Source organism: Ceratotherium simum, chromosome 9 (assembly GCF_057802395.1).
Source record: "Ceratotherium simum simum isolate JZ-2026a chromosome 9, ASM5780239v1, whole genome shotgun sequence".
In the NCBI taxonomy this organism is placed as follows: domain Eukaryota; kingdom Metazoa; phylum Chordata; class Mammalia; order Perissodactyla; family Rhinocerotidae; genus Ceratotherium; species Ceratotherium simum.
In genome coordinates, this window is record NC_141908.1 from 30,940,545 (window position 1) to 30,955,039 (window position 14,495).

Below are 14,495 nucleotides of genomic sequence, written 5' to 3' on the forward strand. Positions count from 1 at the left end.
TCTATTTCATTTATTTCTGCTCTAATTTTTATTATTTCCCTCCTACTGCTGACTTTGAGCTTTGTTTGTTCTTCTTTTTTTAGTTGCAGTTTAAGATTATTTGTTTGAGATTTTTATTATTTGTTGAGATAGGACTGTATTGCTGTAAATTTCCCTCTTAGCACTGCTTTTGCTGCATCCTGTAACAGTTGCTATGCTGTGTTTTCATTTTCATTTGTTTCCAGGTATTTTTTATTTCTCCTTTGATTTCTCCATTGCTCCAGTGGTTGTTCAGTAACATGTTGTTTAATCTCCACATGTTTGTGACTTTCTCAGCTTTTTTCTTCGAGTTGATTTCTAGTTTCATAGCGTTGTGGTCAGAAAAGATGCTTGATATGATTTCAATCTTCTTAAATTTATTAAGGCTTGCCTTGTTTCCCATCATATGATCTATCTTTGAGAATGTCCCATGTGCACTTGAGAAGAAAGTGTATTCTGCTGTTTTTGGATGGAATGCTCTATATATATTAAGTCCATCTGGTCTAGTGTTTCATTTAAGGCCTTGTTGACTTTCTGTCTGGATGATCTATCTGTTGATGTAAGTGGGTTGTTGAGGTCCCCTACTATTATTGTGTTGCTGTCAATTTCTCCCCTTAGGTCTGTTAGTAGTTGCTGTATATACTTTGCTGCTCCTGTGTTAGGTGCATATATATTCATAAGTGTTATTTCCTCTTGGTGGAATGTCCCTTTTATCCTTATATACTGCTCCTCTTTGTCTCTCATTGTCTTTTTGTCTTGAAGTCTACTTTGTCTGATATAAGTATGGCAACACCTCATTTCTTTTGCTTGCCATTTGCTTGGAGTATCATCTTCCGTCCCTTCACTCTGAGCCTGTGTTTGTTTTTAGAGCTGAGATGTATTTCCTCAAGGCAGCATATTGTTGGGGCATGTTTTTTAATCCATCCAGCCACTCTGTGTCTTTTGATTGGAAAGTTCAATCTATTTACATTTAGAGTGATTATTGATACATGAGGGCTTAACACTGCCATTTTATCTCTTGTTTTCCAGGTGTGTTATATTTCCATTGTTTCTTTTCCCTTGTATTTCTGACTGCCATTTCAGTTTGGTGGTGTTCTGTGATGGTTTTCTCAGTTTTCTCTTTACTTATGATTTGTGGCTGTGTTCTGATTTTTTGTGTAGTGGGCACCGTGAGGTTTGATTAAAAGATCTCGTAGATTAAAAGTCCATTTTCTGATAACCTCTTATCTCCATTAACCTAAGCAGGTTCCACCCCTTTCCTTTTCCCCTGTTGGGTTATTGTTTTCACACATTATTCTTTCTTGTGTTGTAAGTTTGTGATTAAAATGAAGTGTTTATAGTTATTTTTGATGCTTTCCTTCCCTTTATCTTTTTTGTTATAATTAAGGTTTGCTAACCTCTTCTGATAGAAGCTGCAATTTTCTGATTTTGTCTGTCTGTTTATCTCCTTGCTCAAAGCTTTGTAAACCTTTGCCTGTTTGTTACAAGTAGGAGGGCTTTCTTCATCATTTCTTGTAAAGGAGGTCTAGTGGCGATGAACTCCCTCAGCTTTTGTTTATCTGGGAAAGCTTTTCTTTCTCCATCATATCTGAAGGATAATTTTGCTGGAAAGAATATTCTTTTTTTTTTTGTCTGAGGAAGATTTACCCTGAGCTAACATCTATTGCCAATCTTCCTCTATTTTGCATGTGAGCCACCATCACAGCATGGCCACTGATAGACGAGTGGTGTAGGCCCGCACCGAGGAACTGAACCCAGACTGTCAAAGTGGAGCACTCCAAACTTAACCACTAAGCCACCAGGGCTGGCCCTGGATAGAGTATTTTTGGCTGAAAGTTTTTGTCTTTCAGTATTTTGAGTATATCATTCCATTCTCTCCTAGCCTGTAAGGTTTCTGCTGAGAAATCCACTGAAAGCCTTATAGGCGTTCCTTTGTAGGTTATTTTTTTCTGCCTTGCTGCCCTTAATATTTTTTCTTTGTCATTAACTTTTGCCAGTTTTAATATTATATGCCTTGGAGAAGATCTTTGTGCATTGATGTAATTAGGAGTTCTATTAGCTTCATGTACTTACAAGTCCAGTTCCTTCCCTAGGTTTTGGAAGTTCTCAGCTATTATTTCTTTGAACAAGCTCTCTGTGCCTTTCTCCCCCTCTTCTCACTCTGAAATACCTATAATTCTTATATTGCTTTTCCTAATTGAGTCATATATTTCTCGAAGTATTTCTTCAATTTTTTTAAATCTTAGTTCTCTCTCCTCCTCTATCTGAAGCATTTCTATATTTCTGTCCTCTAATTCACTAATTCTGTCCTCTATAACATCAGCTCTATTTTTTATGGTTTCTAGATTATTTTTTATCTCATTTAATTGTGTTCTTCATATCCAGAATTTCTGTTTGGTTTCTTTTTAGAGTTTCAATCTCTTTGGTGAAGTATTCCTTCTGCTCATTAATTTTATTCCATAGCTCATTGAACTGTCTTTCTGAGTTTTCTTGTAACTCATTGAGTTTCTTTATGACAGCTATTTTGAATTCTCTGTCATTTAGATTGTAAATTTCTGTGATTGGTTTCTCGAGATTTGTCATTTTCATTCTGCTCTGAAGTGTTTCTGTAGTTCTTCATGGTGTTGATGAATTGATCTTTTGCCAGCGCACTTGTGGTAGTATCAGATCACAGATTCCACCTGCCACCGCTGGTAGAGAGCAGGAGCTGTGTTTTCTGATCCTGCCCCATCTGCTGGAAGTTGTACGGGTAGGGCTGCCCTGCGTTTGCATGGACTGGCTACAGCCACTCTGTAGGTTGTGCTCACATGGGCAAGGCCTCTGCACTGGGCGGGCAGGCTGCACACCATAGGCGGGGCCTCTGTGCTTAGCAGACAGGTCGCTTTCATGCAGGCAGGGCCGCTGTACTTGGCAGGGGACTGGCTGAGCTGCTGTGCTAGGCGGGTGAGGCACCTACATGAGGGCTGAGTCACTATTTGGTGGGTCCCACAGGCTGCTGTGCTCTGCAGGTGGCGTGCCTTCTTGTCTGCACTGCACTTGGCAGATGGGCACCTTCACGGGGGCTGAGCTGCCACCACTCGGTGTATAGCATTCCCACCGGCAGAGCTGCCGTGGCACAGTGGGCACTGCCGCAGGCCAGGCTACAACTCCAAAAGAGTCTCATGGGCCAGGCTGCTCCCACCTCCTCTTACAGTCACGCTGACCCCTGTGTGAGGATCTGTGACCTGGCTTGCTGTCGCCAGGGAGGGGGAGGGGTGTGCTCACCTAGTTCCACTGCTTTCTGGGATCCAGTCCACCCACCTTCAGATGCATAGCTGTGTGAATCTCTCAGACATCCTGTTGTGCTGTGTAGGGAATCTTCTGCTGGTTAATGAATGTCCATTTAGTTCTAGAATGTCCATTTAGAGGAGAGAGCCAAAGGGAACAACTCACTCCACCATGATGCTGACATCACCTTCTCAATATCTATATTTTTAATGAACTGTAGATAATTATATAAATAGCCAAGAAAAGACACAACTCAATAGTTTTGTTACTCAAGAGGACACAGTCAATCCTATAATAATGCTAGTGATGTTATTACAGACAACTGTGTTCTCACCATATGCCAAGCACAATAGCCTCAATATTTTTTATGTATTATTTCTTTTGTTATAAACTTTAAAAATCTCTCCTTAATGAGAAAATAAGTTCAGTTGAGTTTATCTGCTGTAATTCTCTTATATCAATTCTCAGCTTTTCATATATTATATCCAGAAATCACTCTATCAAAGAATCTACACCATGCTAGAAACAGAAATCCCATGTTTCCCAAGAAAAATCTATGTTCACTGCATTCTCTTACTTCTTGAATGCACCTTACCTAGACTTCTGTGTACCCCAGGTTGAAAACCGCTGTCTTAGAAATTGTTATGATAGGGCTGGCCCCGTGGCTTAGCGGTTGAGTGCGCGCGCTCCGCTGCTGGCGGCCCGGGTTCGGATCCTGGGCTCACACCGACGCGCCACTTCTCTGGCCATGCTGGGGCCGCGTCCCACATACAGCAACTAGAAGGATGTGCAGCTATGACACACAACTATCTACTGGGGCTTTGGGGGAAAAATAAATAAATAAAATTATAAAAAAAAAAAAGAAATTGTTATGATATGATTTAACCTGTAAACTACCTAGCAGGTAGGAGAAGTATGTTTATTTTAAATTTGCAATTATCCATTTAAGTAAATATACCTCTAAATGAATCCAAGTATACTTGCTAATATGTTCAAAGTCTCGGAATATGGATGGCCAATATATAATATGAATGGTACCACTCTTGTCCCCTGTACCTGTAATAGACTCATTGGCATTTTCTCATGGAGCCCAGCTGAAGCTCGGCATTTTTTTCAACATAGTTCTCTAAGCAGCCACCAGCAGTTGATGGGAATTGGCATATGAAACTAATTTTATTTGCTATCCCTGTTTAAGAAGGCACAACTTTATAAAATAGTTAAACATCTTTAAGGGCTAAAAAACTTAAACCTAGAATTCTGACATGATAGAGTGAAAATTCTGTATGATGAGCCAGCTTTCTTTTGTTGCCTCTCTTCTGTCTGATCTCCACAAGAACTGAAGGGATTCCAAAAAGCCAGTGAGGGAGCAATGCACTCTGTAAAAAGAGAATACTCAATCGGAATCCCATACTGAAGATTTTAGCACTCTGACTAAATCTTGCATAGGAATTCTATCCTAAAAGAAGAATTGCAATCTTTTACCTGAGTTGGTTGACTAAAGCTGTTTTTACAATAATGACTGATTGAGGGCAGAGAAACTACAGTGTTCCAGTATTACAGACTTGATGTGAAGCTATGCATGATTGTAACATCACTGCATTTTTATGGTTGTTATGGCTCCCATTATAAAAGATTCAGAATCCCATTCACCTAATTCCCCAAGATTAAGACCCTTTTGCTCTCACAGTGAAAATGTCGGGATAAAGAAGAGTTTCTGTAGCTGTCCTGAGAAGTTTCAGTAACGTAACAGAAACATTTATAGGCTAACGGATTTTCTGGTGAAAATGGCAATTCATTTAAATCATCCAAGAAAATATTATGCCACTCAGATTATGATTTTCTGTTGTTACTGCATTCTTAAAAAATTCAAATCAAACAAGATAGTAACATCACCGTTTCCATCTGGGCTGTCAATCTTGATATTGCATATTCTAAATATTGTTAGAATGGCTAATGTCAGTATGTACTGATTCTTCAGATTCCCCCATCCTTTCTTAACAGATAAGAGGCAAACAAGTATAATGAGCAGTTATTGAGAGCCTTTGGTCAACCAAGGGAGAATAATGTCCATTTTTTAAATCAACGTTCAATGTAGAGTGCAGAACTTTTTTTTAATCGCGTAGAGTCACAGCTTCTATTTGCAAATTTCTGTTTCCAGATGCCCTTCCTTCCTCATTTCCTCCTTTCTTTCCCTTCCCCATCTCCCAACACAAAAGAATTGAGACTACTAACAGAATTTTTTTTTTTCTCTTTCACGTCAGATGCAACTCCAGTAGTACCTTCACGGGCAGCAACTCCAAGATCCGTAAGAAATAAATCTCATGAAGGAATTACAAATTCTGTAATGCCTGAATGTAAGAATCCTTTCAAGTTAATGATTGGATCATCAAATGCCATGGGAAGGCTGTATGTACAAGAACTGCCTGGAAGCCAGCAACAAGAACTCCACCCTGTCTACCCCCGGCAGAGATTGGGCAGCAGTGAACATGGACAGAAGTCTCCATTCCGTGGCAGCCATGGAGGCATGCCCAGCCCAGCATCATCAGGTTCCCAGATATATGGAGATGGCTCAATCTCTCCAAGGACTGACTCACTTGGAAGCCCTGATGTTTTCACAAGAAATAATCCTGGTTTTCATGGAGCTCCCAATTCTAGTCCTATTCACCTGAGTAGGACTCCTCTTTCTCCACCTTCAGTAATGCTACATGGTTCTCCTGTACAGTCATCCTGTGCAATGGCTGGAAGGACTAATATACCTCTTTCCCCAACCTTGACTACAAAGAGTCCAGTAATGAAAAAACCAATGTGTAATTTTTCAACTAATATGGAAATACCACGAGCAATGTTCCACCACAAACCACCCCAAGGCCCGCCTCCCCCTCCTCCACCTTCTTGTGCTCTTCAGAAAAAGCCATTAACATCTGAGAAAGATCCACTTGGCATTCTTGACCCTATTCCTAGTAAACCAGTGAATCAGAACCCTGTTATCATTAATCCGACTAGTTTCCATTCAAATGTCCACTCTCAGGTACCTGTGATGAATGTAAGCATGCCTCCTGCTGTTGTTCCTTTGCCAAGTAATCTCCCTTTGCCAACCGTAAAACCTGGTCACATGAATCATGGGAGTCATGTACAAAGAGTTCAGCATTCAGCTTCAACTTCCCTGTCCCCTTCTCCAGTGACATCCCCAGTGCACATGATGGGGACTGGAATTGGAAGGATTGAGGCATCTCCCCAAAGATCACGCTCATCTTCCACATCATCGGATCACGGAAATTTCATGATGCCACCTCTAGGACCCCAGGCCACTTGTAGTGGTATTAAGGTTCCACCCAGGTCACCAAGGTCAACAATAGGGTCCCCAAGGCCATCAATGCCATCAAGCCCTTCTACCAAGTCCGATGGACATCATCAGTACAAGGATATCCCTAACCCATTAATTGCTGGAATGAGTAATGTACTAAATACCCCAAGCAGTGCAGCTTTTCCTACTGCCTCTGCCGGAAGTGGTTCTGTAAAGAGTCAGCCTGGTTTGCTGGGAATGCCTTTAAATCAGATCTTGAACCAGCACAATGCTGCCTCCTTTCCAGCAAGTAGTTTACTCTCAGCAGCAGCCAAAGCACAGCTAGCAAATCAAAACAAACTTGCTGGTAACAACAGTAGCAGCAGTAGCAATTCTGGAGCTGTTGCTGGCAGTGGCAACGCTGAAGGACATAGCACTTTAAACACCATGTTCCCTCCTACTGCCAACATGCTTCTCCCAACAGGTGAAGGGCAAAGTGGTCGAGCAGCACTAAGAGATAAGCTGATGTCTCAGCAAAAAGACTCATTGCGGAAAAGAAAACAGCCACCTACCACAGTGTTGAGTTTGCTCAGACAGTCTCAAATGGATAGTTCTGCAGTTCCTAAACCTGGACCTGACTTGCTAAGGAAGCAGGGTCAGGGTTCATTTCCCATCAGTTCAATGTCTCAGTTACTACAGTCTATGAGTTGTCAAAGCTCTCACTTGAGTAGCAATAGTACCCCGGGTTGTGGGGGCTCAAATACTGCTTTGCCTTGCTCTGCTAACCAGCTGCATTTTACAGATCCCAATATGAACTCCAGTGTTCTTCAGAATTCACTGACACAGAACATACCTTTAAGAGGGGAAGCCGTGCACTGCCACAATGCAAACACTAACTTTGTTCACAGTAACAGTCCAGTCCCGAACCACCATCTTGCAGGTTTAATAAATCAGATTCAGGCTAGCGGGAACTGTGGGATGCTCAGTCAGTCGGGCATGGCTTTAGGAAATTCATTACATCCCAATCCACCTCAGTCAAGAATTTCAACGTCCTCCACTCCAGTGATACCAAACAGCATTGTTAGCAGCTATAATCAAACAAGTTCTGAAGCAGGTATGGTTTTATTAGAAAAAAGTACCCAAAGGTACTAAACTTTTCTACGTTTTTTAAAATTTGTACAAAGATATTTATTATGATAAGAAATGATCCTTTCCCCATTGTGAAATTCTCATCATTTCTTTAGTATTTATAATTTTATTTACAGAATGCTAGGGATTTGTCTATTAGAAAAAAATAACAGCCAAGGGGCTTCCATGTTTCCGTTATTTCTTGTCAATCTGTGTCATTTTGAATATCGTTCGACTTTCAGTTGGTTCTATAACCATTGGACTCTAAACTACAAAAGAAGCCATAGAAGGCAGGGTTTCCTGGTTCATGAGACATGTACTTGGTTTATGCCAATACAAAAGCCGTTTCCCCAAGCTTTTGTTTGTATTCAGGTAAATGAAGCTCATCTTGGAAAACCCAAAAAGGCAAAAATAAATGGATTTTTTGTTCTTGCTGCTGACCAGAAATAGGTGAATGGATAGGAAAAGGTAACTAGACGTTGTATGAAGTAGAAAGCTGTCTTCTAATGTGTTTTCTTATTCTAGTTTGCTATCCTTTATTATTGTTTGAGAAAATTCAAAAATGGATATTGGCTCCTCCCTTTTAAAAAAGGTAATAATTTAAGTTTTCTAATAAAAAAAAGGCTTGAAAACCTGATTTCCAGAATTTTTGATCTTGAAATTGTTCTACAATTTTCTTATAGAACTAAACCTTTATTTTTACCATTGACATTAAGGTTTTGAATCCAAATTTATTATATCTCTTCATCCACTATTAATGAAGGAGACAAATTTATTTAAAAGTAGACACATTAGAAAGAACTGTGTTTTGTGCAATAGAGTCCTCAGAAGTTGTTATAAAAAACTGTAAAGAAGCACTAAAGAGATAAATTCATTGGAATATCAGAAAATTTGACCATGAAAACATTAGAAAGAATACCCAAACCCAACACTAATGATTTAAAAGATTTGTGGGAAATGACAGAGAGGAAATAAAAGATGATTGTAGAAAAAATATTATTCAGATATGAAAACAGTGGGCTTTAAAAACCAGATTGCTACTGGAAATTAGAAAACTGCTAAGGTGTTTAAAAATAAGCTATTGTGTAGATATGTATAGACTGCATTATACCACCATGCTGGAAAAGCATCATAACCTACATGTCTTCGTTGCTGATAGTAAAATCAAGTGTTTTGCCTCCTGGTGTCACTACTTACACCTGCCATCCTCCGCAATTTGTGTTATGTGTTATGTTTTGATGTCAGTATTTAATGAAGAACTGTTCATTGGCCTCTTGTGTTAAAAAGAATATAAGGTAGAGAAGATAATTGAAATGATTAGTGCCTTCTTGATATTCTTAGTCTAAGGAATCTCATGAAACTATTTTTTATGTGTTTAACAGGATACTTATTCCAAAGGGGCTTCCAACTTTTCAATGACTCATAATCCTTTTTAGATAATTCAACACAAATGAAAATTTAATCTTAACTCGTTTAGCAGATTAAAGTTGCATAAAATCAGTCACTATTTAAAAATGTACCATATTTATTAAGCATACCTTCAATCATTTAGATGAGACATTTTTAGCCTCATTGTGTTATATCTTTAAGTTTTGATACCCCTTACCTCAACTTACTTTGTTTCAGGTCTAAGTTCATATTGCAAAGTGTATATATTTTATTAATGATGTATTTCAATACTTCTATAATGGAAAAGACCAACATTTATTTATATTCTTATTTCATCTGGTTGTTAAGTTTAGACTTATTTTATACAGTCTTGGACATGTATTTTCTTGTTCCATGCATCTCTGTAAAACATCAGATCTGGATTGCCAGTGCTGGGATTGTCACAGGTTGAATATTTATTAATATAAGAAAAGTGTTAGCATATAAATAGCTAAAAGGGACAAGAATAAATATCTGGTAATGGTATGGATGTGACCAGTGATGTGTAAGCTAACAGAAAGCATATGCTTGATAAAAACCTAGGTCAGTAAGAATTTTTAAAATATTGAACCCAATAAAATTAAATACTAATTAACGTACATAGATCTGCTGTGCAGCTGGTTATGAAAATGGGTAGATTTACTAATTAATGTAGCACTTGATGAGCTGAATGTTGAAGAGGTCTCTAATGCTGTGTTTCTTTTTGATACGTAGTGAACTGTGTCAACTGAACGTACTGTCACTGTTAATTGCTTAGCCTAGATATTTATTTACACTGACATTTATCCATCCATCAAATAAATGCCAAGTCTGGGCATTCAGAGTCAGACAGCAGATGACAGTCACAGCTATCCCTGTAGGTTTTACTGGCTATTCCTAGCATACCAGTAAAAAATGAGGAGAAAAACACATTTTATTCTTAACATGTTGCTTGTAGCTATCGTTGAGTACCTAATATGTGCTAGGTGATTTATCTATAGTATTTCTAATTTGTGTAGTTTTCCACAGTAGAAGATATTATTGTCCCCATTATACAGATGAGTAAACTGAGCCTCAGAGAAATTAAATAACTGTCCAAGATCAAATATAACTGAATTAGGATTCAAACTCAGGTTCATCTGATTCTAAAATCCATTTTCTTCCCAGCTGGTCTTCTTCTGAGTTCTTCATCTGAAACATTTAGTGGTCCAAAATACTGGTTTCACTTTCAAAATCTTTAAAAATACCCAACACATGATGAATTAAAGAACATTGATGTTGTTAGAAGCCACCTTTGTAAATTTTTGATGCACTTTTAGACAACAGTTATTTTTGTCTTCTCTCTTTGGACTCTGATATCATAGTATACAATGATTAGAATGTTTGTATCAATACAGATGAAATGGCCAAAATATCAAGAGAACTGCCCCCTCTTTGTGAATCACATTTGGTGACCTTTATTTTAATGAATTGGTATCATCTCACTTACTCAGATAAGAGTGGGTTTCCTAGTGGGTGACATGTCAATAAACCTTTGAAGGAGGGGACTATGCAGATGCTAGTCTTGCCATTCCAAGCATGATAGCACAGTAGGGTGAAAGAGACCCACGGGTGCCATGGTCCGACTCTATTCTGTAGTAACGGAGCCTAGACAGAACGCAAGTGACCTGCTCAATCCAGTGCCTTTTTTCCACTCTCCTAAGCAGCAGCTCAAAAATGTTACATTAAGAAATCAATTAAGACAAGAAATCACTTGCTCTGAAAATGCTTAATTTGATTGGTAATTTATTTTCAAAAACTTCTTTTAAAGAGAATTTTTGTCATAAGTAACCCAAATATTGATTTTTTAAACCTATATGTGAATTCTATGGGATGCATTTAAAATGTATAACAACTCAGGTATGGGAATTGGAGGCAAAGATAATAAAAGATTTGAATAAAGGATAGGATATATGGATAAAAGATATGAAATACTTAGAAAACGTTTCTAAAACTTACTATACAAGGCTCTAGTTGGTGTTTTGAAATTGTGTTTCCACTAAAGCTCTCTAAACACTTTGCATTGGAAAATTTACAATTCTGTTAGCTTTTTGGATATCAAATTACAGGTAAAGTTTAATATTTTCATGTAACAGATTTAGAACTGACCAGTAAGATACTTGGTGACATTCTTCAGGTTGCAAAGCAAAGCTCTGGTGGATCTGGCAACCAAACCCCAAAGTTCCTGATTCTCAGTCCAGACACTCAAACTGCTGAATGCAGGTTTGTTCTGAAATCCATCAGTAGTGGACATTTAAAGCAACTTTTCAGTTTATGAAGAGAGACAAGTTTCAGCATTTAAGTGGTTGCAGGACGTGTCCTGTGGTGTTTTGGTTTAGGGAGGAATCCAAAATCAGGTGCCCTTGACTGGCAAATTTCATCGGGCCCATGCCTCCTGCTGCCCACCTGCTGACTATATATGTGCTGACACACATGTCCCAAGCCTCTGCAGAGGACCCAGCACTGTCAGTGTCCAAATGACAATCCATCCCTTCCATGGCCCTCTGGTTTTTCACAGTTTTCAAAAAAGCAAGAAGATTTAGAGTACTCTGCTAACCAACTTAATAACTGAACCTTTTCTTCCTCCAGTGTGATAAAGTCACTAAATACAAGTTTTTCACTTTAAAATACTTTTTATATTCTTATTTTTTTCCTAATAAAAAACATTTAATCAGCTTTTCTATAAACACATGAAAATATGATGTTCTCATGGGGCAGAGTATGAGTTTGTACCAGAAGAGAAAATAATTCAAACATTTATTTGCCTTAACTCTAAAAGATATACATTGACTAACAAGACTATAAATAAACCTATGAATAAATATATGTTCATGGATATTTATATATATTTTTTAAAGCTCTGGAAAAGAAGGTGTTTTTCTTTCAGCACAAAATACATTTGATTGAAATTCAGTACAGCCGTTGATATGGTAGGTGTAAGAAAATGAAATAGAAACCACAAAAGAACACTTTGGGTAAAAGACTGTAAAGTAATCAGCTTGGTTTTTTGTTCTACATATTTATTTATTCTCAGAACATGCCAGTAAAGAAAATAAAGGGAAATTGTCATTCCCTACATTTGAGGTTACAGGTGCAAAAAGATTATGGGATAATAATGCTCAAGGGTGGATTGTGCTATGTAAGTTAGCCCTCCCAGGATATGGGAAGTTTGTGTAGAAATAATATTCTAGTCTTATATAGACTAACCTAGAGTGAAGAAAGGCAGAGGCTCCTTTAAGTTTGTGACAGAATTAATAATAGTTGCTGTTGAAAGTATTTCCACCCAAATTTTTAAATGCCTAGATTTTATCCTTCATCTGATGCACAAGGCTTCTACGTTAAAAGTTGCCCTCTGCTCTTGTTTTTTAACCAAATACCAAAACTATATTAAATTCTTTATTGTGTGTTAAAAATCTATGTCTATTCTTTTGGTTAAATTTTTGCAAAATGAGCCGTTTCTTCTTTGCTGTAAGATAGTTTTACAACAGACAATGTCTTGCTGTTTAAGAAGGCTTCCTAATATCAGGGTTACACCACTTGTTTTGTTTACATATTCCAGGTTTAATATTTCCTTGTGTACAACAGGAGGAGTTAAAATATGTTTGACTTTAGATGTTGAGTCTGTGTAATCAAAGGTGATAACAGAACTCAGAGTGGTGTGGTATGTTTGCTGATTCAATGATCTATTTTGTACCTTTCAAGAAATAAATTGTCCCAGCTTGCAAATTGGGAGAATTTTATTCCACTGCAGTACACTAAGCTCTACTTATAAAGCCACTAGAAATCCTTCAGTTCTCTAGTAGATGCCTAAACTATTATTTACTAAAACAAGTGGTCTGAAAACATTGAAGCAGCTTATAAAAGTACCCAAATTCTAGGCAATTGTGTTAACTCTATAAAAATTTGACTCATCAAAAATAATGCTTAAAAATATTCCTATGATGTCATCAAAATAGATTTCATTTCCACATGCAGGTAGTGCTAAATAAATCAAATCATAATGTTCTTACCTTCTAGGAACTTGTATCAAACATTAAAGCCAACCAGATAAAGAGTAAACTAAAAATTATTTTCTAAGAATTATACTTCTTGCAAATTCAAAGTAACAACTCACCTTTTTGCAGGTTAAAAATGGAACTAGATAACAGACGTCTGAAGGAGTTGCTGAGATACTCCTAGGGTAGGAGCTAGTCCGGGCATGTTTGGAATATCTATCCAAGACCCATGGGAACAGGTATAAGAGAGAGTATTTATCACAAATACCCTAGAGCAGGGCTCCTGTGCTGCACATCTTCATAGAGACACCTCTCGCACTATAGTCTGATAAATAGGCTTCCTGAAGCACAACTCCATAGACCATCCCCCACAGAGTTGAGCAACTCAGAGGCCTGATTGTAAAAGCAGTGTTCTTCAAACTTTTTTTTTACTTCTTCCCACAGTAAGAAACTAACTTGCATTACAATCCACTAGAGATATGTTTTTAATGTATAACAAATAAAAGTTTTCTGAAAAAACACATTACATGTGATATACTCTGATATTTTTGATCCCATTCTATCTGATTCTATCTTATTCTATTTTTTTTGTGTGTATGACAGTCATGACCCACTGAAAAGATTTTATCACCCACTAACAGACATGACCCAGCACTCATATGTATATAAGTTAACAGAAAGTTTCCACAAAATAATACCCTAGCTACTCAATGTGCTCTTTTTTCTATTTCATTTATCAAAATATACTGGTTGGGGGCCGGCCCTGTGGCTTGGTGGTTAAGTGCGCGCGCTGCAATGCTGGTGGCCCGGGTTCGGATCCCGGGTGCGCATCGAGGCACCACTTCTCCGTCCATCCTGAGGCCGAGTCCCACATACAGCAACTAGAGGGATGTGCAGCTATGACATACAACTATCTACTGGGGCTTTGGGGGGGAAAAATAAAATAAATAAAATCTTAAAAAATATATATATATATTACTGGTTGGGGCATACTAAAATGATTTTGCGGCCCCAAATAGATTTAAATGCTGTCTTAGAATATTGATGAGGCAAGTAACTCAGCAGATATTTATTGAGCACCGAATATGGGCTAAGCACTGTTTTAGCTGCAGATAAAATAGTATAGAATGGAAGGATACAAAGTTAACTGTATTAATAATCTAGAAACTCTGCTTGCTCTGCTCATTAAACAAAATAAGGAGATAAAACTTACAGTTGGAATATTGATGAAGCATTTTAACTTTTACTCTAGCATATTTCAAGAACAGAAATCCTACCAAGCAAGAGACTTAACTCTTTTCTCAACATTTGTTTCCTTACAATAAATATTAAGAGAAATGTGATATAAAGCATTTGTG

At 37.8% G+C, this 14,495-nt stretch overlaps 1 protein-coding gene across 15 annotated transcripts in view; it reads left to right on the forward strand.

Moving 5' to 3' along the window:
* The window catches only part of MBD5 (methyl-CpG binding domain protein 5), a 408,863-nt gene that overhangs the window by 359,668 nt on the left and 34,700 nt on the right, over positions 1-14,495 (forward strand). For all 15 annotated transcript variants that reach the window (XM_087435146.1, XM_087435150.1, XM_087435153.1 and 12 more), the window contains one exon: positions 5,547-7,682. In XM_087435146.1, coding sequence (XP_087291272.1) covers positions 5,547-7,682 — 2,136 coding nt within the window. The remainder of the gene's footprint in view (positions 1-5,546; positions 7,683-14,495) is intronic.